This window comes from Ranitomeya variabilis, chromosome 5 (assembly GCF_051348905.1).
Source record: "Ranitomeya variabilis isolate aRanVar5 chromosome 5, aRanVar5.hap1, whole genome shotgun sequence".
NCBI lineage: Eukaryota > Metazoa > Chordata > Amphibia > Anura > Dendrobatidae > Ranitomeya > Ranitomeya variabilis.
The window spans coordinates 273,759,773-273,785,799 of record NC_135236.1 but is presented as its reverse complement, the minus strand read 5'-3'; the positions used below and the strand labels follow the sequence as shown (position 1 = coordinate 273,785,799).

Here is a 26,027-nt window from a genome sequence, read left to right as displayed (position 1 = left end):
GGTGACGTCACCGCTGTGCTTTCACTTTCACTTTAGGGCCGGCGCTCAGTAAGTGTCAGGAAGCAGACGCTGGGGGACGGCGCAGGTGAGCATGTACTGTTTGTTTTTTTTTACTTTTACGCTGGTAACCAGGGTAAACATCGGGTTACTAAGCGCGGCCCTGCGCTTGGTAACCCGATGTTTACCCTGGTTACCAGTGTAAAACATCGCTGGTATCGTTGCTTTTGCTTTCAAACACAACGATACACAGCGATCGGATGACCAAATAAAGTTCTGGACTTTATTCAGCGACCAGCGACATCACAGCAGGATCCTGATCGCTGCTGCGTGTCAAACGAAACGATATCGCTAGCCAGGACGCTGCAACGTCACGGATCGCTAGCGATGTCGTTTCGTGTGAAGGTACCTTAAGTCAAAGTCCTGACCTTAATACGCCAGATACTGGGGCATGACTGTAAAAAGGTGACTCATGCTCGGAAACCTTCCAATGTGGCTAAATTACAACAATTCAGCAAAGATAAGCGGCCATAATTCCTCCAGAGCATTGTAAAAGCCTTATTGCCAGTTATCACAAACGCTTGATTGCAGTTGTTGCTGATAAGGGTGGCCCAACCAGTAATTAGGTTTAGGGGGCAATCACTTTCACACAGGGCCCTGTAGGTTTGGATTTCTTTTTCTCCTAATAACAAAGACCTTAAATTAAAAACTGCATTTTGTGTTTACTTGCGTTATCTTTGTCAAATATTTAAATTTGTTTGGTGATCTGAAACATTTAAGTATGGCAAACATGCAAAAGAATAGGAAATCAGGAAGGGGGCAAATACTTTTTTACACAACTGGGCCATTCCATGCCAAGTGAACCAATGATTTTTACCACTATATTTTTAATTGTTTTGAGATTTTGTTATTTGGTAATAGTGTGTCAGAGAATGCAAAATGTGAAGAAGAAAAAATTCTAGATATTTTTTTTTAATTTTTTATTGATTTTCAAAGTTCGGAAAAAGTGTGAATTTCGGTGTTGCCTGCCTATACATTTCTCCCCATAACTCAGGCTAGAAAAGAGATAGAGAAACAAAATAAACACCATTCTACTCAGAACTGTACAGGCTTTCACCAGATATGTCACAAGAGTATCTTTGATAATATTTTACCTATGCGAACGCAAGCGCAAAACTTTAAAACGCATTTCTGAAAAAAAAACGTTTAATTTAAAAATTTCAAAAACTGCACATGTGCCTGCTATGCTCCTAGCCACATCTGTACCAAAATACAGGCTGGGATCGTGATGGGATCATATTTTAAAAAATAAAACTTTTACAGTGTCAGTTCAAAAATCTTGATTTCAGATCTGTTCAGCCTGTGGTGTAGAAGTGTGGGGTCCATATTTACCAAATAATCCATGATTGCTAGATATTCCTGTATTATTTTATTATGTTAGAGCTTAGAAGCAGGAGAGGACAGAGGAGAAGCTTTGTCAGGGCTGAGAATGACCAGGGGTAGACGGTGACTACAGAGCAGGTGACCGGCCGGCAGCACAGGTCTCCACAGACCGTATTCACACCAAATCTTATCATCCAGGCAACTCCTCAAATGGAGAGAAAAATATTCTTAACATCCAGCTCATGTATTGTACAAACCAGGACTAAATAGGAGGAGGAGAGTTTGTTATATTGGTTACAGGAAGCAGGACCCATCACAGGGACTCCGCAATACCGGACTGTCATCCCATGTAGTGGAAATAAAGACAGTGACGTCCATGACGTGGTAGAAGGCGGCACAAGATCGGCCATGGATGACACAACTGGTTATGTGACCTGTGAATATGATCGGCGCTGGTGGCTACTGGACTCTCCAAAGATTGTGAAAATGAAGACGTGTAAGTGACTTTTCTGCACCGTCTCGTCCAGCGCCATCCTTTGTGTATCCAAGAAAATCAGACATTGTAAAAGTGAACAAAAATCAGATATAACTCAGGTGGAGCCGAGCACCATGACAGCCGCACATACTCTGACACAGAAGGAAACGGCCATTGCTAGTGAGCGCTTATGGGCAAGATGACATTTCACCCACTAGAAGGGACACATTGATGATAGAAGGCCAGTGTAAAAACCTACTATTAATTGTTTGATTAGTTCATATTTTATAGTACGAGGATTTAACTACTGGACTATTCTTCTTAAACACTTCAGAAGTGACATGTTTAGTGATATAGTAGAAAATAAATTGTTCCATGTATAAATAGGTGGTAGAAATATTGGTTCTTTTAATCTTGTTTTTAACATATAATTAGATCAGACTGTATTTAGAATATCACACTTGAGGATGTGATCACGTTTTTTCTTTTGGCTTGTTCAATGAATTCAGGTTGAAAATGCTGAGCAAGTTGTGTTATGATGATTAAGATGTATTTATTCTGGCACTTCAGTAGTTGTTTTTTGTGTTTCTTTATTGTTACATATAAATGTTGAATTCAATAAGTTGTAATTTGAAAAGAAAAAAGGAAGAAACTCACGCAAACATAAAATCAGATGATTCAAGGCTTGAAAAAAAATACAAATATGATAGGTCCCAAGTTGAATCCCTGTACAAATATAAACAAGGACACAAGTAACACACGTGCATGTTTTCACAATTTTAAAACATACGTTTTTTTCAGAATTGCGCATCAAAATTTTTTATTTGATTTCTCCAAAACAAAATATAAAGAAACATAGTTTTGTGACATATCAAATGAAAGCCGGTACTGTTCTGAGAAAAATGATGCTTCTCCCACCTCTATATCTTAATTCTAGCCCGAGATATGATAAAAAATGTAAAGCCATACCAGGCCAAAATCCGCGCTTTTTCAAAACTTTAAAAATCTGTAAAAAATTAACTGATGAAGAAAAAAATTCTAAACTTTTAATTTGTAATTAACTAAAGTTGTACTTCATAAAAACAAAAAATAAAAAAAATCTAAAGACGTAAGGTAAAAAAAATATTCATATTTGGATCACTTGATATGGAATGACCCAACTATATAGCTGGAAAACACCTATACAGCAGGGCTGGGGGCATGTAAAAGGGTTTTCCACTAATACATGTTTTCTGGTCAATGAATTATGTTGTATGAAAACAAATCACACAGTTACATTGCACTGCTCCAGTTACGCAGATCTGCTTGCAGCAGTGACGTTAGGACTAATCGTTCAGCAAAAAGCCAGGCTCTGACTTATGCTGTCCCTGGTTTCGGCAGCATAATTCAGCCAGCAGGTTCTCTTTAAAGTGGATCTGTCACCAGGTTTCACAATATAAGCTGCACACATTGATAAATGAATCTCTTCAGATGTGATGGCACCGGCCTAGCTCACATCCCAATGTTGAAGTGAGCGGAGCCAAATAAGGCCGAGTTCCCATTTGCTTTCAGGAGGGCTGCAGATGGCTGCATACTTCCTCCCTGAAGCTCTGCCTACTTCCGAATGCGTCCTGGGTTTCCCTGCGTACCTATCTTTAACATTGGGTACACAGGGACATGCGTTGTATGCAGATGCCTCCACATGCGCTGATTTGACGTCTGCGGCGAGCGCACGGAAACGCAACATGTTGCATTTTCGTGCGGTCGCTGCACACGTCAAGTCGCAGAGAAACACAGGAAGCATACAGAAGTAGGCAGAGCGTAAGGGAAGTCCGCAGCCCTCCTGAACGCAAACGTGAACCTAGCCTAACCCCTTTAGAAGGGAAAGAAAGCTTGTGCGAGTCAGGCACCATGTTATCATTTCCCTACATTTGTAACAAGGATGACCATAATTATCAAGTTCTTTGTAGTGAATTAATACAAAAAGAAAAAAGTCTGCCACACAATATAGGTATGCATTAAGCAGAAGAGTCACTAATATTTTATGCCAATTAGCAGGATTCAATTAATGGGGTCTTCTGACAGATCTCAATAACAATGAGCTACTAAGAAAAACAGTAAAGCAAAGTATTTGCTGCAGATTAGCTTTCTATGGGGATTGTTAATAAAGTAGGGTTGTCCTTACCGGTTTTCTCTTTCTGCAGTGTTGAACTGATTGTACAAGGTGCTAGTGCTGTTTCGAGCCCCCAGTTTCCCTGCACTAGTAGGTGTACTTGTGCTTGGACCACTCTCCAAGTTCAAATTTAGTGTAGATCCAACACCACTCTCCTGCAGGTAAATGCCCAAAGACTGGCGCTGTGAGGGCACACATGACATCAGCAAAGCACTGGATTTCTGTGAGATAAAATGAAACTTTATTTTTCAGTTCTTCCGGGTCGGGTTGGGGGCTTACATACAGCATTATAGACTGCTGTAAATCAGCCCTGAAAGGTGATGGCCGTATCTTATATTGGCCAAAATTTCTGACAGGATCCCTTTAAATAGAAAGAAATTACATACACATACGTATCCAAACTGAAAGATTGTAGTCAGAGATATAACAAATATAAATCCCCTCTAACTCAGAAAATAAAAGAGCAACATGCAAAGACATAACCCCACTAAACTGAGTTCCAAATTATTATGCAAATTGGATTTAAGTGTGATAAAGATTTAATTGTTTTGTTTTTCAAATAAACTCGTGGATGGTATTGTGTCTCAGGGCTCAATGGATCACTGAAATCAATCTTAAACACGTGATAATTAGTTTTCCAGGTGATTCTAATTAAAGGAAAACTACTTAAAAATGATGTTCCACATTATTAAGCAGGTCACAGTTTTCAAGTAACATGGGAAAGAAAAAGGATCTCTCTGCTGCTGAAAAGCATCAAATAGTGCAATGCCTTGGTGAAGGGATGAAAACATTAGAAATTTCCTGAAAACTTAAGCGTGATCATCGTACTGTTAAGAGATTTGTGGCTGTATCTGAGCACAGATGTGTTTGTGCTGATAAAGGCATAATGAGGAAGATTTCTGCCAGGCAAGTTCATCGGATTAAGAGAGCAGCTGCTAAAAAGCTATTACAAAGCAGCAAACAGATATTTGAAGCTGCTGGTGCCTCTGGAGTCCCCCGAACCTCAAGGTGTAGGCTCCTTCAAAGGCTTGCTGTGGTGCATAAACCTACTATTCGGCCACCCTTAAACAGTGTTCACAAGCAGAAATGGTTGCATTGGGCCCACACATACATGAAGACTAATTTCCAAACATTCTTGTTTACTGATAAGTGTTGAACAACCCTGGATGGTCCAGATGGATGGAGTAGTGGATGGTTGGTGTATGGCCACCATGTCCCAACAAGGCTGCAACAACAGCAAGGAGGTGGAGGAGTCATGTTTTGGGCCGGAATCATGGAGAAACAGCTGGTAGAGCCCTTTAAAGTTCTTGAAGATGTGAAAATGACCTCTGCAAAGTATATAGAGTTTCTGACTGACAGCTTTCCTCCATGGTATAAAAAGCAGAAATGTGCCTTCAGGAGCAAAATCATCTTCATGCATGACAATGCACCATCTCATGCTGCAAAGAATACCTCTGAGTCATTGGCTGCTATGGGCATAAAAGGAGATAAACTCATGGTGTGGCCACCATCTTCCCCTGACCTCAACCCTATAGAGAACCTTTGGAGTATCATCAAGCAAAAGATCTATGAGGGTGGGAGGCAGTTCACATCAAAACAGCAGCTCTGGGAGGCTATTCTGACTTCATGCAAAGAAATACAAGCAGAAACTCAATGGATGCAAGAATTGTGAAGGTGATATCAAAGAAGGGTTCCTATGTTAACATGTAACTTGGCCTGTTAGGATGTTTTGGAGTTAAAGAGCTTTTTGTTCAGTGAATGTGACCTCCTAATGCTGCAAAATCCACAAATGAGCATTTTCAGTTCTTTAAAACATATCAAATGTTTAGAAATTCTACTGTGACTAATAATTTGGAACAGTGCATTTTAAGTTTTTATTCATTTTGGAGATTATACTGTTATCATTGGGAGGTTTCTTCAATAAAATTTGATGTATACTCTAACGCAGAGGTGTCAAACTGCATTCCTCGAGGGCCGCCAACAGGTCATGTTTTCAGGATTTCCTTGTATTGCACAGGTGATAATTTAATCACCTGCACAGAATGATTCCAGCACCTTGTGGAATGCTAAGGAAATCCTGAAAACATGACCTGTTGGCGGCCCTCGAGGAATGCAGTTTGACACCTCTGCTCTAACGGGTGATTACTTTTATTAGACTGACAGTCATTTGCACCAACCATTTAGGAAAATCAGAGAAAAATGTAATTTGCATAATAATTTGGAACATAGTGTAGTATGGTATGTTTATTTTTGCAAGTATGAGAAAAATGTCAAAGCACAGACTAACCCGGCTTTCATGGCGGACCTCTGTTCTATGGGAAGCTTTTACTTTATCCCATGTTTCCTTCCACCTCTCAGGAACAGGTCGCAAATCCATCTCTAGATTTTGTAACTCCTATGAAAATAATAGTTCTGGTATTAGCCCTGGGCAATGTGATAGATCATACATTGGACATACACAAAAAGTGACAACACCGAGAAAATAGAAAACAACCAGTACACATGCAGATGAGCAGTCCTTGTGTTACATAGATTTTCATTCATTCGGCAGGCCGCCATCCAATACTCCACTACCAGTAAAAACTTTAAGCCATGAAAATCAGACCTGGGACCCGCCTTTTGAAAGGGGTTGTCAATGACAGCTCCACACTATACAAATAAAAACATTCTGAACAATCCATTTATACATAAATGTAGGGAAATGAAGATGGAGTGTGTTTCCCAGGATACAAACCATTTTCCATGGAAAAATTAAAAGTTTCCACTTCAAATTCTGAGTACAGAAAATATGTTGTAGTTTGTAATACACTAGATTTCAGCTTTCTATTGCTAAACACACCAATAAATGTATCCTAAACAACTTCATAGCACTTCTAAATCCAAGATATTTGAGATCAGCACACATGCTTTCTAGTGCTTTACATAATAATGGCGTAATCTATAGATTTACCTCTAACAAGCAAGTGATGGCATCTGGCTGGAGACGATGTGCTGCATGATAGGATGGCCAAACGATCTTACGCTTTGTCTGGGGAGCAGAGCTATCAGTTTTCTCAGGTTCTTCATGCCGGTGTGCCTGAACAAGCTCCCAGTCATAAGAAGGACCTTCACTCAGAGCTTCATGGGTGTAATAATCCCAAATGCGAAGACCCCATACAGAACTGTTTGTGCGTAGCACCTACAGAAAAGCAATAGAAAAAAACATGACACAAAAGAGTCAGTATAACTATATACTTCCACTACATTTATATTACGGAAACATAGTGCCAAACTGTGCTACAGCTTACCTCTCCATCCTCAGGGCAGAACATATAGTTATAGAACATTGGATTCTTCTTGTGTATTCGCTCCATGTACTCCCATACAGAGCGGCAGATGTGAGGGCCACGTCGATCTCCCTTTTCATCATACAGAACGCCTGCAATAAATGTGATAAAATAAATTAAAGTGACTGTTCAGCTATTTTGTGCAAAAAGCAGGGCTTTATATGGGTAAACTGCATGGACAACAAAACTCAGATTTCGGAATTCATTGATGAAAGATATGAAAAAGCTTGCGTCATTAAGGCTCTCGCAAAGACCGCGTACACAAGCCGTTGACAGACTCACCTTTCTCAATCCTCTCACAATCAGAGTCTAGTAAGAAGGTGCGAAATCGGTTAGACACGCAGTGGTAAGCCACAAACTTCAGGTAATACTGGCTGAACTCAAACTCAGATGGGAACTGCAGATGGATCTGTAGCGAAGGGGTTAAATAAGAGAATTTGTCAACACTTAACTTGGTTCACTGTGCGTTATAACTGGGAATCGTATATATATATATATATATATATATATATATATATACACATATACATACACATACACACACATATATATGTATATATATATATATATAAATAAATAAAAACTGTGGTGCATATTGTCTACATTAACAAACATATGACATCTTTCACACATCGTATACTGTGTGACAGTACAGATATTGATTCGTACTGACCTGATGCACGCAGTCCAAAAACTGTAGGAAAACAGGAGTGAAACCATTACTCTGACTGGCTGCTGTGTGTGCACCACGATGGCTAAATCTGTGACCAAATGAAAGCCATTCTTTTTCTATAAGTAGTCGAAATCCTTCAATAGTTCGATAATACGGGTCAGACAATAGCTGAACCAGGCACACCACCTAACAAAAAAAAAAAAAAAAAGGACAAACTGTACTGAATGGGTATATGTATGAACACATGAAGCAGTTTGACTTTTTTAATCAACAAGAGCTTGATGCAAATAATTTCAGTACCTGTGTGGTAAGATCCCATCCCTCCTCAAGGCCAACCAAGACAGAAGAACCACTGTCCAACAATTCTACAACCAGGGCAGACACTTGGAGCAACTTGTGAAGCTAAAATATATAAAGCATTGCAGTTTGGCAAAAACAAAGTGAAAAAACCAAGCAGACCCTGTTGTGTGAAGTGTAAGAAAAAAATGGAGGAAGGTAGCTGGGTCATATGGATTTACCTGTAAAAGCCACTCGGAGTCTTCTAGGGTGCGCAGGTAGGATAGGCTAGGGTCCGTGGATGGGGCACTCGGCACACAGGCCTTCATCAGTTTTTTGAAGCTGGCTTTAACTTGTCTGACGTCAAATAGCTCAATAGGGACTAGCTCCCACTGCTGCAGTGGGTCTTGCTTCACCCCCTAAAAAGAAAATTCAATCATCACATCAGGCATATGCCACATACACGTCATGTTACAACGCACATTCGCCAGGAAGACTACGACTTACTTTAAGCTGTGACTTGTCACCAATGATGTACAGAGCAGCTCTGCGCGGAGTCAGTGCATTTTCTGAAGGGCCTCCGTTTTGATGAGGGGTAAGAAGTTCTCTTGCTGCCAGTCTCGTTCCTACATCTGAGTTCATGCCGTAGGAACTTAGTCTTCCAGTGCCACGCATGCTTCCCCATTTCCCTACAGGAACATGAAAGCTGATGAGGATCCCAAATAACAAAAAACTCCCTGCATCTTACTTAGCTGGAGACAAAAACTTAGTGTTATTCTACTAGTCAGCACACTATATTAAAGGGAACCTGTCAACAGAAAAACCGCTATTAATCTGCAGATAAGAGGTTAAACTGCAGGTTAATAGTGTTATTAACCCTGCCCGGCGCCTACACTTAGCCACACTTTGCTGTATCCGCGCCCCCCGGCCTTGACTGACAGCCACAGCCTCAATTCAGAGCCAGTGTCAGTCCGCGCCGGGGGCTCGGTTACAGTGGCTGCTCTGTACACTCAGAGCGGTGACTGAACTCACACCTGCGCCGCCCCTGTGACTAAAACCGGGACACTGCTAGGAGGAATAAAGTTCATTTTCTCCCAGCAGCATTCGGCTACAGGCAGGCGCCGGGCAGGTTAATAATGCTATAACCCCATATCTGCAGGTTAATAGCATTTTTTTCTAGTGACAGGTTCCCCTTAAGACTGACAAACTGGGAAGAAATGCAAAGACATTTAAGGCAACTAAGTAGCAAGCTTTGTAATACAGCAAAATCTCACAAAGGGAAACACATTTCTAAAGTTTAGGTTAAACACTAGGGCACGACCAACTGTACTGGCTTTGGGCAACCGACTGGAGTTAGCGGGAAGACATCTGTACTGTACTGACCTTGTTCAGCATAGCCTCGTCTCACTGCGGGGTGCTTAATACCCCGAGTTGAGTGACCTGGTTTAAGGAGAGAGGGGCAACTGGATCAAGTGGAAACAACCACATTATTGACTGAAGTGTTAGAACAGGACATTATGAATGACCAGGAGAACACAGCTAGATCAGCACACAATGCAGAACTGGTGCACGATGGTAAGTGCCACACATTAAGAGAACCTTGTATCAATTATTATTCAAGCTCAATGTAAGTGGTTTAGAGCTACATAACGGTTTGGTTTAGTAATTATTTATTAAAAAAGTAATCCATAGCAATCAGAGAATAAAATCAGAAAATGTATGAATAACGGGTTGAATTAGGACAGTGTACATACAATGAGCACTGTGACGATACACCTGTATTCATTGTGTGGGCAGTCATATGCAGACTAGACTCACCTGGCTTCTATCAATAGAAGAAAACTGAAAGAAGCGCAGTAGTCTAGTTGGCACATGACTGCCCACCTGCACAGTGAATATAGGGGTGTCATGATCGTGTGCATCACACACTGTCATGATTCAGCAGAAGCAGTCACTTGTGTGACTGGAATCTTTTCTAATTAAACCAGACAACCCCTTTAAAGAGGACCTATAACCTCTTGCAAAACTTCATAATTTAAAAGGAGGCCAAAATATAAAATCCTTCTCTAATATATGCAATGAAATTGGGGAACATACACCCAGCTTCAGTGCACATTACCATGAAGGTAGATATTTGCAAACAGCAGACTGACATTGATCTGGCAAATCATGTCCCTCATGCCTCCAAGGGAGTGATAACATGATTAGTAGGATGATTAGTCTGGGAAAAGCAACACCGCCATGACTAGACACCCACTGATTCACTTAGCACAGGACAAGTTCTAAAAACTATTTTATGGTGATAGACAAAACAACGAACCAACAAAGAAAGTATATTAAGGTTTGAATAAAAACGTGGGGTGGTCTTGTGAGCAGGATGGAAGTTAAAAGGATCCCTTCAAACCAAAAATCTCTTTTTGGTCTCATCCATCCACTAAACATTGTCCCAATAGCCGTCTGGCTTGTCCAGGTGTTCTTTAGCAAGCTGCAGACGGGCGGTGATGTTCTGTTTTGGAGAGCAGTGGCTTTTTTCTTGCAATCCTGCCATGCACACCTTTGTTGTTCAGTGTTCTCCTGACGGTAATTTAGCCAAGGTTAGAAAAGCCTTTAGTCGCTTTAAGGCCTGGGATTTTTTGGGACCTCACAGAATATATTACACACATTGCTCTAGTACTCTGTTGGTTGACCACTCACAGGGAGGGTAACAATGGTCGGGAATTTCCTCTATTCACAGTGACAAAGTCTAATATTTCTGACTGGTTTCCTTATTTAAGAACTGGTATCAAAATATGAGGTAATTTTTGGTCAAATGTTTTCAGAAGTATGGACATTTCTGAAGGTTTTATAAACTTTCAAGTACCCCTGTATGTGTGTGCATGAGGTGTGTGTGTGAGTTTGCATGTATACAGCTTAGCGGTGAATGAATGTGCATGTATGCAGCATAGCTGAGAGGGCATATGTATTGTTCAGGCAATGGAAAATTAGTGGTATTGACCATCTTCTCTTCCTTACACCTCCTTTAATTAGTAGGAAATCTGTTTTTCCTATCTTTCGGATATCTAAACCTGGGGGGGGTCTTATAGCAAGGTGCATCCCGTGGCCTGAAAAGTCCAAATAATATAAGGATTCCTGCATGTTACAGAAAAGTAGGAGAATGTGACTAGAAAAAGTAACTGCAATTCTGTCCACAGCCTACTGTGCTGTGGATGTGTGTACAGTATGCAGCAAGAGACTCAGTCAGCTATTATCTTCTTTGTTAGATTAGCCGTTTACAAGCAGTTATGTCCTCCTCTTGCAGATTAATCCTTTAAAAGCAGCAGTATCTTTTCCTATTATGAAGGTTGCTTTGTAGACCAGGACATCATATTACATGGCTGATAAATGGCATTCAGTTTGAAGAACAGTTTAAGCTCCTGGGTGGAGGGGAGACATTGTTGTCGAATGTCCATTTTGCTGATTAAGGGTATGTGCACACGTTGCGGATTCGGGTGTGGATTTTTCAGCGCAGATTCTGAAAAATCCGCAGGTAAAACGCCCTGCGTTTTACCTGCGGATTTACCGCGTTTTTTTGTGCGGATTTCACATGTCTTTTTACACCTGCGGATTCCAATTATGGAACAGGTGTAAAACGCTGCGGAATCAGCATAAGGAATTGACATGTTGTGGAAAAGAAACCGCTGTATTTTCCGCAGCATGTGCACTGCGGATTTGGTTTTCCATATGTTTACATGGTACTGTACACTGCATGGAAAACTGCTGCGGTTTCCGCAGCGTCAAATCCGCTGTGCATCCGCAGCCAAATCCGCAATGTGTGTACATACCCTTAGAGTTCTTGAATTTGTGAGAAAATAGCCAAATTAATTTTCCCATTATATTCTACGGACCAGTGAGATAAGCAAACTGTGAAACGGGTCAAAAACTGCCAGATCCGAGCACAAGCCTCCAGTTTACCATTCAGAAGGCATCTCCAAGAGAGGAGAATCTCACCAGATGCATTTACTCTGCAGTGAAAGTAAAACCTGCATCCTTGTAATACTGAGGGAAATATTTTATTTTGCTAATGACCTATCAGACAAGTCTTATAATATAATCTATTGTCATTTAATATAAAACAGATTGGTTTTCTTTAAATATAAAAAAAATACTGTGCTGCTGAATATTGGGACATTGTATGGAGTCTGGAATTTTATGAGAACCAAGCAAAGTAAGTCTTATAAGTGTTAATGATGAGTGATCACATACATCACAGCTTATGAAACCCATTCAAGGTCACTAATCACACAGATTATACACATATACAACAGCCTCAAACCCCTTGCATAAACCAATAAACATATACATTTGCACACGTAGAAATCCTACCTCCTCGAATGTCCTCCTTCCCTCCCATCACCTGCTTCATCAATGAACCCAACTTGGGTTGACGTTTGTCTGGAGTATCTGTGGCAGAAATACCAACTTTGCATAAATGGTTTGCATGTCTTAATAGAGGTTGTCAATCTCTAATGTTATCGCCTCCTCAGTAATTTTATGCAGATGGTTCAAACTCATACAATCTGAGGACCACAGGTTTGAATGAGGAGTCCGGCAACATCAGCCAAGAGAGGTGGACACCTAGCTATTATAAGCCAACAGTCCAGTAAAGTATAGTTATAATATAGAAGTATCACTAGATGAGAAGCTTGTCAGAAAAGAAACTGTTGTGAGGCCAAGAACTACTCAATCATCGAAAATAGTTGCTTATGTAAGCCAAAAATATGATTGATATAATATTGCCAAACATTCAGAATATTGCCTAGAAAGGCAAAGATTTGTCACAATTTTTTTTAAAATTAAAAAATGACATCATTGCTGTTCATTGAAAAGTAATTAAATTGTGTTGTGAAGAGTTCATTGGCACGGAGCTGAGTTCGAAGAAGGGGTATGGGGGCCATACAATACTTCATGTACTCTAAACCCTACATTATGTTGCGGCTGTTTCAGAGGCACAGCATCATTATACAGGGGCTACGACACTTGGGGCACTGTGATGAAAAGTCACAAATTTAGATCAGAGGTTCTGAGTAAAGATGTGTATCTATACTTATTCACATACACAATCAACTAAAGTCTAATGTTAAAAGCATTCCCAATCCTCAAGTAGAAGCAGAATAAATGTGTGCATGTCAGGCAATACTGCACGCTAAAAGCTCCCATCTATGAACATGCACATTAAAGGTGTTTTCCATCTTCTAAAAAGATTGCTTATTGCTAGAACATGTCATCACTTAAAGGGGATAGCAACTTCACCTTTGTTTTATCAGATGTGTTGGGGGCAAGCTTTTGTGGCAGTGACAAACAAGTATTACAGGTTCTCCTCCTGCACTTGTTTGTGCTGGCAGAGCTCCTATTAAACAAATGAACTAGGAAGAAGAGAAAAAAAAAAGGGGCGGATATCATCCGGGCGCTGCGATGGAGGAGACAAGCCAGACTGAAGGAAGGAGCACTGTACCTGATGAAGCAGATGGTCTGTCCTTGAAACGCGTAGTGCCATACACTAATTTCCTTTCCTTCCTTCAGTCTTTATTATCTCCTCCATCACAGTGCCCACACGATATCAGTCCCTTTTAATCTTCCCAGTTTATTGTCCAGCTCCAGCCCGGGAGGGTTTTGGAGGCGGCAGTTGGTGTCATTAATTTCACTTCCACTCCAGTGATGTGCCTGTCCAGCACAACCATCTGAGCTGAGCGTCGCTTACCTATCCTTCTGGGTGCTGGCACACATGGAGCGTTTCCTGTTTTTTTCCCCCCTATTGTACAAATGGCTGCCAATAGAGAAGCACCTGAAGGAGGCAGCACTAACAAGTGCAGTAGCAAAACCTGTAATATGTACATATTGCAAGTGTCACAATCATGTCCCCGATATATTTGTTAAGGTAAAGAAGTGAAAAATTCATCCCCTCTCCACCTGAAGCTCTAGACCCACCAGGATGCTCAGACTGAAGACGATGTAGAGCTGCATCCTCATCACTATATGTCTCTTGCACTGCATCGCCTGGCCATCTGTTATGCAGGAAGTTGCTGCACGCCTCAATTCAAGGGAATAGAGCAGGTTGCATAGGGAAGGGAATGCAGAGATAAGACAGGGCTAAGTCCTCAGCATACTCAGGATTGCTAGGGCTCCCCAACTAATCACAAAGTGATTATACATCCAAGTGATACATCATGACTAGTGTTGAGCATTCCGATACCGCAAGTATCGGGTATCGGCCGATACTTGCGGGTATCGGAATTCCGATACCGAGATCCGATACTTTTGTGGTATCGGGTATCGGTATCGAAACAACATTAATGTAAAAATGTGTAAAAGAGAGAATTAAAATAAAAAATATTGCTATACTCACCTCTCCGACGCAGCCTGCACCTTACCGAGGGAAGCGGCAGCGTTCTTTGTTTAAAATTCGCGCTTTTCTTTCCTTACGTGAAGTCCCGGCTTGTGATTGGTCGCATGCCGCCCATGTGGCGGCGACGCAACCAATCACAGCAAGCCGTGACGTAATTTCAGGTCCTTAAGGATTTTAAACTTACGTCCCGGCTTTGTGATTGGTTGCGTCGCAGTCACATGGGCGCCGCAACCAATCACAAGCCGTGACGTCACGGGAGGCTGGACACGCGCCCATTTTAAAATGCGCGCGTGTCCAGCCTCCCGGCTTGTGATTGGTTGACCGCGCCGCAACCAATCACAAGCCGGGACGTCACGGGAGGCTGGACACACGCCCATTTTAAAATGCGCGTGTGTCCAGCCTCCCGGCTTGTGATTGGTTGACCGCGCCGCAACCAATCACAAGCCGGGACGTCACGGGAGGCTGGACACGCGCCCATTTTAAAATGCGCGCGTGTCCAGCCTCCCGTGACGTCACGGCTTGTGATTGGTTGCGGCGCCTATGTGACTGCGACGCAACCAATCACAAAGCCGGGACGTAATTTTAAAATCTTTAAGGACCTGAAATTACGTCACGGCTTGCTGTGATTGGTTGCGTCGCCCATGTGACTGCGACGCAACCAATCACAAAGCCGGAGCGTAATTTTAAAATACTGAATGACCTGAAATTACGTCACGGCTTGCTGTGATTGGTTGCGTCGCCGCCACATGGGCGGCATGCGACCAATCACAAGCCGGGACTTCACGTAAGGAAAGAAAAGCGCGAATTTTAAACAAAGAACGCTGCCGCTTCCCTCGGTAAGGTGCAGGCTGCGTCGGAGAGGTGAGTATAGCAATATTTTTTATTTTAATTCTTTCTTTTACACATTAATATGGATCCCAGGGCCTGAAGGAGAGTTTCCTCTCCTTCAGACCCTGAGAACCATCAGGAATACCGTCCGATACTTGAGTCCCATTGACTTGTATTGGTATCGGGTATCGGTATCGGATTGGATCCGTTACTTTGCCGGTATCGGCCGATACTTTCCGATACCGATACTTTCAAGTATCGGACGGTATCGCTCAACACTAATCATGACGTTTGAAGAGGAGTTTATTCCTTTACGAAAAGTAAACAAGCATATCGTCACATGCACATACACCCATCACCCACCAGGCACATAACGCCATTCTTCAATGAGTAGTGGAGAATGGAACTGCAGTGATAACTAGCAAAAGATTTACTTTAACATGGAAAAAGTATGAAAGTAGTATTAAAAAGGCTTAATGCAGCTGTACCAAGTTTGGCAGTTATGCCCTATCCATAGTCTGACCACTGCAACCTTTGAGAACTGGGGCTCTAAAGAGCCCCATATAAATGGAGCAGTGGTCGATCATGAATTGAGGAGTGCATGATTTAAACACTGCTCCCATGGGGTCCCAGGGACAGAATACCCAGCCATTAGCATGTTATCCCCTATTATACGGATAGGGAATAAAGTCCAAACTTGGTTCAACCCCTTTAAGTGAGTAAGCATAACAAAAAAAGAAAATGAATTGCGTAGCAAAAGCTGAGGATATGACAATCTGGTTAACAAAACCCACTGCTGCTTATAGTGTAAACAATAAACATCTTTCTTTTTCCCCTTATAAATAGAAGACCTCTCACCATAGAGATGTGAAGAAGGGAAAGCGCTAAGTGTATTTCTGCCGCTCATTTCTGCATAACGAGGCATTGAGTTCACTACAGCCTGGAGGTATTTCTCCTGCTCCAGAGATGTGGAATCTGTCTGAGATTGTCCTGGGGAGACAGAACGTATAAGAAATAATCCTCTACAGAATACTGGTCACATGTGAAGGAAAATATAATTAATACACAGAAAAACAAGAAAACATATTTTTTCAATGCTTCTGCACGTAACTTGGGTTTAGCGACTGCCGATACGCATTAAAACGGCGGTCGATAAGAATACTTATTCCCTCATCGCTGTTTTCCAGCAGGATTTAACTGGTTAACAGCAGCGGGTGGAGCTCCAATACACCAGTGGCTGTTAAAGGCAAATGAAAGCGGATTAACTCAGCTATCATGTGCGGGGAAAGATGCCGGCTCAGCATCGGAGCCCGCATCAAAGTTAAGGACGCAACGTATATATACACATGTCATATGTCATGAAGAGTTAACTAAAATAATTAAAAATAAATAAATGAATGAATGAATGAATGAATGAATGAATAACCCCCAAAGATAGCCTTTAAAATGTGTTTATGTACAAAAGCTGCCTTTACAGAACGTGCACGTCTGCTCGGGTTGTAAACAAGCACATATGTGGCAGATATAGGATTGACTAAAATCTTAATAGGGGAATGAATACATTGCTAGTAAATGTTGAAGTAGCAAGGAAAGCGGATTTTCCAGTGTATTCATACTTGATAATCCTGTATCTTTCTCCTAGTATTTACAAGCTAGCAAAGATTTCTCTTGACTGCAATATATGAAAAATTTTCATCAATATTAGCTGTGTCCCAACACCAATTACTCTCCCAATAGTCATACAGAAAAGAAGGTAGGCTACTTTAGAGGCTACTAACCTGTACCAGCTGTGTTAGGAGATTTAAAGAGTCCAACCACACCTTTACCATGAAGTCCACCAGATCGCAAAAGCACAGCTTTGCTACGTGGGCTGCGCCAACACACCACAGGAAATCTATTCTGTTTGTAGCAGCGAGAGATCTTCTGTAAAGTGTTATCCTGAATGCTCTGAGGGACAATCAGCAATCCTGGATAGCTGGTTAATAGACATATAGGAAGAAAATGAGAATTGTAACTTGACAATTCTATAATAATCTTTTATTTTTTATAATCTTATTTTTATATAGCTATAACATATTCCGCAGCGCTTTACAGTTTGCACACATTATCACTGCTGTCCCTGATGGGGCTCACAATCTAGACTCCCTATCAGTATGTCTTTAGAATGTGGGAGGAAACCCACGCAAACACGGGGAGAACATACAAACTCCTTGCAGATGTTGTCCTTGGTGGGATTTGAACCCAGGACCCCAGCTCTGCAAGGCTGCAGTACTAACCACTGAGCCACCGTTCTGCCCAATTACCTCTAAACAGCTAGTACTCACCTGTTACAAACGGCATACATGCGGTTCACTGTTGAGATCCGGAAAGGTTCATTTTTAGCACGTGTTAGACTATTACTCAGAGTACCAAGCCCCATTCTTTGGTAATCACGGCAACATGCTCTTTCTGCTATATTGCCCCCTGCCTGCTTGTCAGGGGCCTTCAAAGTAGACATGGTCAATGTGCTTCTTTCCAGATCTTCAGACACTGCAAGATTGCAAAAAAATAATAAATAAATAAACAACAATATATCGTAATAGATATATGTAAAACATACACATGCTGAATGCATAGAATATCGTGTGTACATTCACACTGCTCAAAAAAATAAAGGGAACACAAATACCACATTCTCTACAATTATGCTCGAAAGTTTACATACCTCGGCAGAATTTTTACTTTCTTGCCCTTTTTTTTTTTTTCCCCAGAGAATATGAATGGTAACACCAAAACTTTTTCTCCACTCATGGTAAGTGGTTGGGTGAAGCCATTTATTGTAAAATTACTGTGTTTTCTCTTTTTAAATCATAATGACAACCCAAAACATCCAAATAACCCTGATCAACAGTTTACTTATCCCATTTCTTAATACCATGTATTGCCCCCTCTAACATCAATGACAGCTTCAAGTCTTTTGTGGTAGTCGTGGATGAGGTTCTTTATTTTCTCAGATGGTAAAGCTGCCCACTCTTCTTGGCAAAAAGACTCCAGTTCCTGTAAATTCCTGGGCTGTCTATCATGAACTGCATGGTTGAGCTCTCACCAGAGTGGCTCAATGATATTGAGGTCAGGTTACTGAGATGGCGACTCTAGAACCTTCACTTTGTTGTGCTGTAGTTAATGACCGGTCGACTTGGCTTTGTGTTTTGGATCGTTGTCATGGTAGAATGTCAAAGTATGCCCCATGCGCAGCTTCCGGGCTGATGATTCCAAATTTGACTCCAATATTTGCTGATATCGTGCTGCATTCATCTTTCCTTAATTTTTGACCAAGTTTAATGTGCCTTTGTAGCTCACACGTCCACAAAACATCAGCAATCCACCTCTGCTTTAGGGTACCGTCACACAGTGCCATTTTCATCGCTACGACGGCACGATTCGTGACGTTGCAGCGTCGTATGATTATCGCTCCAGCGTCGTAGACTGCGGTCACACGTTGCAATACACGGCGCTGGAGCGATAATTTCATGACGTATTTGCGATGTAGAAGCCGTTGGTTACTGTGCGCACATCGTATACAACCTGTGTCACACGATGCAATCATGCCGCCACAGCGGGACACTTGACGACGAAAGAAAGTTCCAAACGATCTGCTACGACGTACGGTTCTCAGCGGGGATCCGGATCGCAGTAGCGTGTCAGACAACGATATCGTAACGATATCGCTAGAACGTCACGAATCGTGCCGTCGTAGCGATGAAAATGGCACTGTGTGACGGTACCCTTACAGTAGGAATGGTGTTCCTTTCATCATAGGTCTTGTTGACCTCTCTCCACATGTAATGTTTATGTTTGTGGCCAAAAAGTTCAATTTTGGTCTCATCACTCCAAATTACCTTGTTCCAGAACTTTTGAGGCTTGTCTCTGTGCTGTTTTGCGCATTGTAGGAGAGATACTTTGTGGCATTTGCACAGTAATGCTTTCTTCTGGAGACTCGACCATGTAGCCCAGTTTTCTTCAAGTGCCTCTTCATTGTGCATCTTGAAACAGCCACACCTCTAGTTTTCAGAAAATCCTGTATTTCAGCTGATGTTATTTGTGGGTTTTTCTTTGCATCCCAAACCATTTTCCTGGCAGTTGTGGACTACATTTTTGTTGTTCTACCTGACTATGGTTTTGTTTTTAAAGAGCCCCCGATTTTTCATTTGTTAATCACAGTATGAATGCTGCTGACTGACATTATCAATTCCTTGAATATCTTTTTGTATCCCTTTCCTGTTTTATACTGTTCAACTACCTTTTCCTGTAGATACATTGACATTTCTTTAGCTTTCCCCATGATTCACAATCCAGAACCGTCAGTGGCTGGAAGAAAGATGCAAGAGTCTGTTTGGATCCCAGAAACTCACTCAGCTTTTATGCACACACACTGATTACAAGCAAACAGGTCACAGGTGAGGATGTTACCTTAGTAACCATTCAAACCCATTTGTGTCAACTCCTGTGCATGTTATCAGGCCTAAATCACCAGGGTATGTGAACTTGTGAACTTTTGATCAGGGTCATTTGGATGTTTTGGGTTGCCATCATGATTTAAAAATAGGAATTTTTGTGTACGCACTGTAAAATCCTTTTCTCCGAGCCACTCATTGGGGGACAAAGGACCATGGGTGTATGCTGCTGCCACTAGGAAGCTGACAATAAGTAAATACAAAAAGGGTTAGCTCCTCCTCTGCCTTATACACCACCCATAGCTCCTCCTCTGCCTTATACACCGCCCACTGGCTCCGGATAGAACCAGTTCAGTGACCAAGCAGTAGATTAACAAAAAATTAACCGTAGGTACAACATGTCAAAACTAAACACTCATCATAGGCAACAGGCCAAAAACAGGTGGGTGCTGTGTCCCCCAATAAGTGGCTCGGAGAAAAAGATTTTTCTGTGAGTACACAAAAATCCCTATTTCGCCATTGCCACATTGGGAGGCACAGGACCGTGGGACGTCAAAAAGCAGTCCCTGGGTGGGAAATTACAACATAACAGAGTAAACTCATGGCACCTGCTGTCTAAAGGTGCGCTACCGCTGCCTGCAAAATTCGTCTACCCAGACTCGCATCTAATAATAATAATAATAATCTTTATTTATATAGCGCCAACATATTCCGCAGCGCTTTACAGTTTAACAGTTTCAAACACAACAGTCATAGGCAACAATGTTAACAATACAGTAATAAAGCAGAATAAAACAAAATACGACGACCCTGCTCGTGGGAGCTTACAATCTACAGTAAAGGTGGGGAGATACAAAGTACAGGTGTGTATTTACAATGATGTATTTACAATGATGGTCCAGCCATCTTCAGGGAGTGGGGGGTAGATGGAGATAGTGAATGGGCTACACACACACAAACATAAAATGAGTTTGATTAGGGAACGTGATAGGCCGCTCTGAACAAATGTGTTTTGAGGGAGCGCCTAAAACTATGCAAATTGTGGATGGTTCTAATATCTTGGGGTAGAGCATTCCAGAGGATTGGTGCAGCACGGGAGAAGTCTTGGAGTCGGGAGTGTGAGGTACGGATTAGTGCAGAGGTTAGTCGAAAGTCGTTTGCAGAGCGCAGCGGTCGGCTAGGCCGATAGAGAGAAATGAGGGAGGAGATGTAAGGGGGTGCCGCACTGTGGAGAGCTTTGTGGGTGAGAACAAGTACTTTGAATTGTATCCTGTAATGAATGGGCAGCCAGTGTAATGACTGGCGAAGAGCTGACATGTCCGAGTAACGATTAGCCAGATGGACGACCCTGGCTGCTGCATTAAGGATAGACTTGAGAGGGGAAAGTCGCGTGAGGGGGAGGCCAATTAATAGAGAGTTGCAGTAGGCCAGACGGGAGTGGATTAGGGCGACAGTGAGAGTTTTTGTTGTCTCCATGGTGAGAAAAGGGCGGATTCTAGAGATGTTCTTTAGGTGTAAGCGGCACGAGCGGGCAAGAGATTGTATGTGGGAGGTGAAGGAGAGATCGGAGTCAAACATAACACCCAGACAGCGTGCCTGCTGCCGGGGTGTTATTATGGTGCCACCCACGGAATCCACCCACACATCTGCAGATGCCTGAGGATGGACATTATAATGCTTTGAGAAAGTATGCAGGCTAGACCAGGTCATAGCTTTGCAAACCTGCTCAGCAGAAGCTTGATGCCGAACGACCCATGAAGCACCCACCGACCGAGGAGTGTGCCCTGGATGCCCGCTGGGATAGGCTTGCCTCTGACGCGATAAGATTCTCGAATAGTCGACCGAATCCATCTGGCTATTGTCGACTTAGAAGCGGCCAATCCATTCAGGTGCCGTCCTAGATACATACTTTCTGAGAGCCCTTACAAGATCCAAGGAGTGAAGAGCTTTCTCCACGCGGTGTGCTGGGTCAGGACAAAACAAAGGAAGTACGATGTCCTCGTTAAGGTCGAAGGAAGACACCACTTTTGAAAGAAAGGTAGGAGACTGTCTGAGGACCACTTTGTCTAGGTGGAATGTAAGAAAAGGCGCTTGACAGGAAAGAGCAGCCAACTCTGAGGCTCTTCTGTTCAAAGTAATTGTGAAAAAAAAAGCCACCTTCCAAGAGAGGAGAGATAGAGAGATGTCCTGCAACGGCTCAAAGGGTGATTCCTGCAGGACGCCTAGGACCAGATTAAGGTCCCAAGCCTCTAGAGGTGCTCTATAGGGAGGCACCATGAGGGAGACACCCTGAAAGAACGTTCTCATCTGGGGTTTGGAAGCAATTTTACGCTGGAAAAGAACTGACAAGGCCGAGACCTGCCCCTTGAGGGAGCTCGGCGATACCCCAAGTCCAGACCAGATTGAGGTACCTTGGCATTGAACCAGGAAGCCATCAGGTCTATGTCCGGAGTACCGCAATGAAGCCAGATCTGTTGGAAAATGTCCTGATGGAGAGACCACTCTCCCAAGGCAAGGTCTTGATGGCTTAGAAAGTCCGCGGCCCAGTTTTCCACAACTGGAATGTGAACGGCCGATATGACCAAGTGGCTCCTTTCGGCCCAGCGAAGAATGTGTTCTACCTCGCGTATTGCAGCCCTGATGATTGATATAGGCCACAGCCGTGGCATTGTCCGACTGAATATGGATGGGGCGGCCTGCTAGGAGATAATGGAACTGCTGCAGGGACAGCCAAATCGCATGGATCTCCAGGACATTGTTTGGAAGGCGAGACTCTTGAGGAGACCAGCTCCCATGGGAAGTGATGACGAAAAACAGCTCCCCAGCCGAGGAGGCTGGCATCGGTAGTAACTGCCAGCCAATGGACTGGGAGGAAGGACTTTCCTTGGAGAAGGGAGGCCTGTAGCGTCCACACCATTGGAGTGTCTGCTTCAGCCGAGGGGTCAGTGGACACGGTTGGTCGAGGGAAAAAGGACTCTTGTCCCATGCGTCCAACAGTGCATGCTGTAGGGGACGAAGATGCAGTTGCGCAAATGAAATTGCCTCCATTGCGGCTACCATCTTCCCGAGAATCCTCATGCTGAAACAGATGGAACAGGGAGACGGTTGACAGCTTCCAGACCCCTTTTTGAAGAGCTAGGACCTTGTCCCGAGGGAGAATCACCAACCCTCGGGAAGTGTCCAGAGTCATGCCCAGGAAGGAGATCTGCTGAGCTGGGACATGAGATGATTTTTAAGTTGATTAACCAGCCGAGCCGAGAAAGAGTATCCAAAGAAATGTGGACGCACTCCTCGCAGGCTTGGAAAGATGGGCCTTTGACCAGTAAATCGTCTAGATAGGGGAGAACGACTAGGCCCCGAGAATGTAGGATGGCCATGACAGCCGCCATGACCTTTGTGAAGACTCTGGGGGCGGTGGCGAGGCCGAAAGGTAAGGTCGTGAACTGAAAATGTTCCCCGTGGACAGCGAAGCTATTTGGTGAGGAGGGAAGATTGGAATGTGAAGATAAGCATCCCGAATGTCGATGGAGGCTAAAAACTCGCCTTGCTCCATCGAGGCGATGACGGAACGGAGGGACTCCGGCCTAAAATATCTGACTTTGATAAATCTGTTTAAGAGCTTTAGATCCAGGATGGGTCTGACTGTACCATCCTTCTTGGGGACCGTGAACAGATTTGAATAAAAACCCCGGAAACTTTCGTTCTCTGGGACCAAGATAATGACCCAGTCTCGGCGAAGTGACTCGATGGCCTGGAAAAAAGCCTGAGCTTGCATTCCCGCTTCGGGGGGCAAAAAAAACGGGTTGGAAGGGGGGGGGGGGGGAGGAAAATTTGATTTTGTATCCGAAGGACACCAGATCCCTGACCCACTCGTCGTGAATGACTGCAAGCCAGATATGGCGAAACAGGAGAAGGTGGCCGCCTACTCTGCTGGTGTTGTCCGGACAAAGTTGCGAGTCATTTAGTTGAAGATCGTTGGGGTCTGAATCCCCTAGATCTAGACTGCATGGGGCGGCCGTTCCAATAGAGGTTGGGCTTGTACGAGGTCTGTGGACTTTTGTCTCTGACAGCGCGTCGCCCTGAACCGGGGGAACTGGCCATAGAGGACCACCCATAATTGCTGCGAAAGGACCGAAAACTAGCCTGCGGCTGTCGGCGGATTGGATGCCTAAATCTCTGCCTGGGAAGGGATTTACTCTTCCCTCCTGTAGCATCGGAAATCAGTTGGTCCAGCTTTTCACCGAATAAGCAACCACTAAGATAGGGAAGGGACGTTAAGGACTTTTTAGATGCAGAGTCTGCTCGCCAGTTCCTCAGGCATAGTGCCCTTCTAATCGCCACTGCATTTCAAGCTGTAAGTGCAGAGCAATTAGCTCTGGGGATATCACTCTTCTGTATGGCCTTATGCAGAGAATCTGCCCAAAAAGTCACGGCTTTAGCTACCCAGGTAGCTGCAAAAGAGGAAAAAAGTGCCAAGCCTAATGATTCAAAAACCGAATGGGCGAGGCTGTCAATCAGGCGATCTGTGGGATCCTTGATGGGGGATCCGTCTGGCAGGGACAGAAGAGTTTCGGAGGACAAAAGGGAAACGGGAGGATCCACTGGAGGAGATTCTGTCCATTGTTTGCAGAGGTCAGGAGAGAAAGGATATCTGGACTCCAGAGATCTCTAACCTGCAAAGCGTTTGTCCAAACGCTCCCTATATGTCGCCAAACTATGTCCTGGAACTCCGGGTGATTGGCAAACACCCTATGAGGACGTTTGGTCCTTTTGAAGGACACCGAAATATCTGTATGGGAGGTTGCGGGTTCCTCGTCAACCTGCAGTGACTGGTTGATGGCCTCAATGAGACTATCTACAGTAGTCTGATAACCTGGCGACTCTCGATCAAGGGGCCCATCAGACTCGGGTCCAGAGTCATGGTCGCTTAAGGCGCCTGGAGAGGGATAGGGGGAAGCGGAGCTAACAGACGCCGAGGCACCGGAGAGCCTGTGGGACGAGCTATGTACACGCTTCCTAGATGCTCATTTGTGTCTTGAATGAGAACGGCCCCTGCAGGCCGATGGTTCCCCTGCTGTAGGGGAATTTTCTTGGACAGGCGGATTAGTGGTCTCGCTCCTGAATGGATCCTGGAGGGATCAATCACTTTAGTCAAGGAAGCCAAAGATTGCGATTGTGACAAAGCTCACTCGGGGACTGGTCACCGTGGGCTCGGTCGAGTGGAGCAGTATGCCCGCTTGGTAGCGCAGCCTGACAGGAGGTGCAAGAAGTGAAAAATACTGTGTTTTCAAAGACTTTTTGGAGGTTTTAGGTAGAGACATGTTGTACCCTGTTAACCTCCAAAAATACTGCATGGATGTTGCAGCTGAAAAAAATCAGCGTAGAACTTTGTGTGCAGCTGAAATATTAGCAGAGCACTTTGTGTGCGGCTGTCTCAGCGGAGCACCTTGTTGGCTATATGAAGGGGGGACCTGCGGCAGTGTGGCAGAGCGCTTACCCAGGTCCTGTGCCCGTGTCTCAGCAGTGCAGCGCTGTCCCTGTGCAGGTGTAGCGGTGTGGTCCCTACGGCGTTAGAGGGGCTGAAGATGGCCGCAGAGATTAGAAAAGCGCTACTCGCAGTGTACGAGAAGCGCCAGACCGGTGGGCGGGGCCTCAGGCGTGAGGCGCACTGTGGGCGGAGTTTCCAACCTGCGGCCTAGTTAAGGTCAAAGCCGGGGGCTAAATTAGCTGTGCCCGGCCGAGAGAAGCCCACCGAAACTCACCGCTGAAGCATCAATTCCCGTGCGGCGAAGGTGGTAAGCGGGGGGACGGTGCAGGAACCCTCGATCCACCATCCCCTTTGATGGGGGGTGGAGAGGGACCCTCCAGCTCCAAGCAGCACTGCTGTTCATTCAGTGGTGGTGCAGAGGGGGGCAGCCGGACGCCATGGGAAGAGATCCTCTGTGTATCCTAAGGGTTCGCTCCTTTAGGATTTCACAGGGCTGAGTCTGGCTGTTGGCATCCAACGTCGCAGGAGGGGGTATGGGGAGGCGACACTCGCCATGCTCACCTGTTGATGTTTGGGGGAGATCGGCCCCTTGAAAAAGTGTCCGTCGCCCCAGT

At 43.8% G+C, this 26,027-nt stretch overlaps 1 protein-coding gene across 11 annotated transcripts in view; it reads right to left on the bottom strand.

The window, feature by feature from the left end:
- Positions 1-26,027, bottom strand: part of SBF1 (SET binding factor 1) — a 209,450-nt gene that overhangs the window by 28,292 nt on the left and 155,131 nt on the right. For 4 of the 11 annotated variants that reach the window (XM_077264334.1, XM_077264335.1, XM_077264337.1 and 1 more), the window contains 14 exons: positions 17,817-18,021; positions 17,271-17,467; positions 16,351-16,482; positions 12,645-12,722; positions 9,666-9,722; positions 8,790-8,971; positions 8,525-8,701; positions 8,307-8,408; positions 8,007-8,192; positions 7,616-7,742; positions 7,295-7,425; positions 6,958-7,185; positions 6,295-6,402; positions 4,020-4,228 (listed from right to left, as the gene is read on the bottom strand). In XM_077264334.1, the coding sequence (XP_077120449.1) occupies positions 4,020-4,228; positions 6,295-6,402; positions 6,958-7,185; positions 7,295-7,425; positions 7,616-7,742; positions 8,007-8,192; positions 8,307-8,408; positions 8,525-8,701; positions 8,790-8,971; positions 9,666-9,722; positions 12,645-12,722; positions 16,351-16,482; positions 17,271-17,467; positions 17,817-18,021 (2,119 nt within the window). The remainder of the gene's footprint in view (positions 1-4,019; positions 4,229-6,294; positions 6,403-6,957; positions 7,186-7,294; positions 7,426-7,615; positions 7,743-8,006; positions 8,193-8,306; positions 8,409-8,524; positions 8,702-8,789; positions 8,972-9,665; positions 9,723-12,644; positions 12,723-16,350; positions 16,483-17,270; positions 17,468-17,816; positions 18,022-26,027) is intronic. The other 7 variants (XM_077264336.1, XM_077264341.1, XM_077264338.1 and 4 more) reach the window with 2 other exon arrangements.